The sequence below is a fragment of the Etheostoma spectabile genome, chromosome 9 (assembly GCF_008692095.1).
Source record: "Etheostoma spectabile isolate EspeVRDwgs_2016 chromosome 9, UIUC_Espe_1.0, whole genome shotgun sequence".
NCBI classification, from domain to species: domain Eukaryota; kingdom Metazoa; phylum Chordata; class Actinopteri; order Perciformes; family Percidae; genus Etheostoma; species Etheostoma spectabile.
In genome coordinates, this window is record NC_045741.1 from 11,581,356 (window position 1) to 11,582,646 (window position 1,291).

The 1,291-nt window shown below is 46.2% G+C and overlaps 1 protein-coding gene across 3 annotated transcripts in view; it reads right to left on the reverse strand.

Moving 5' to 3' along the window:
- syde2 (synapse defective 1, Rho GTPase, homolog 2 (C. elegans)) overlaps positions 1-1,291 on the reverse strand; it is a 46,674-nt gene that overhangs the window by 4,580 nt on the left and 40,803 nt on the right. For all 3 annotated transcript variants that reach the window (XM_032525526.1, XM_032525528.1, XM_032525527.1), the window contains exon 7: positions 1,028-1,259. In XM_032525526.1, coding sequence (XP_032381417.1) covers positions 1,028-1,259 — 232 coding nt within the window. The remainder of the gene's footprint in view (positions 1-1,027; positions 1,260-1,291) is intronic.

Below are 1,291 nucleotides of genomic sequence, written 5' to 3' on the forward strand. Positions count from 1 at the left end.
GAAAGCCTGCAGGAAGACTCAGCTCGATTAGTGCTAGTTCTCATTAATATTCAACAAGCTAAGCTTCTTAACTCTGATTTGCTAACAGCTGACCAATGAGAGCCTGGCTATCAGTATCCTTTACCCAGCGCAACTGGGCGAGCTTGTGAATAGTAATGAGCTCAGGTAACATGACATCAGACTGACCAACTTTTGTAACTAGTTTGATTTCTCCTCTTATTTCTTTTCAGTGGCTAGAGCTAACGGAGGAGGTAGCAGTTCATTTTCACATTCACAACATAACACAAACACGTAGGGACCTAACATATTTCAAAAAGTGCAAGTGTGTGGCAGGGCACTTTTAATATCCGACAGTAGCTAAGATTTAAACTGCACCACTGCAGCCACGGAGTGGCTCACACATTGATTAGAGATGTAGTGAACACATGATTTAAAAATCAATCAAATTAAATTAGTTGCTGTGACTAATACAAATGTTCCTTCGCCTGCAGCTCTTTTTTAATCATTCTCGACTCCCTCCTGAAAAATCATTGGATCCCTTTATATCTCACACTGAGCAGACAGCTGCAGCTGGCAGAGAGCAGCTGTGCAGGCAGACAGAAGACCTGTGTGTGAGTGAAGCTGGTTCTGGGTGTCTGTCCTTGATTGGTGATTTATCTTAAGGCAGGGGTGCCACGCCTCAAAAGTTTGGTTTACATTGGGGCTTACTGGCTTGGCTCGGATTGGCTCCGTCTGCTGTGATGAAGCATTCTGTGGAAAGTTTCATCTCTGAGGAGCCAACAGATGGTGGCCAATGGCTATCAGCTGTACTTGCGCCACTGGTGGATAACCTCAAGGATCAAAACAGCCCAGCCCTTTGTAGAGCTGACCCGCAAAGCTGGCACTGATTTGTACAAGACCTCGAGCATGTAGAGCCAGAGACTGGTATACACATACAGACGTACTGATGTAAAAAAAAGAATGTGTTTCAAACCAAAATACCTGGTGGACCTTTAGGAAAATATTCGGCAATTTAACAATCGCTTACCAGGCCAGAGTTGCAGCAAGTAGTGCAGGACTTCGATGTGTTTTTTGAAGTGCAGCGCGCTGGCCAGCTCCTCAGAGTCAATGAAGACTCGGTTTGTGTGGCAGGAAGCCTCCTGACGCTGGCTGAGCAGCACCGGGCCAAAACACACCGCCAGGTTCTGACATGTCATCTTGTTCACTTCCTGGCAGGACGCTACCAACTTCAGGTGGTCAAGAAGCTTCTGCAGTGTCACCTGATGCACACACACACACACACACACACACA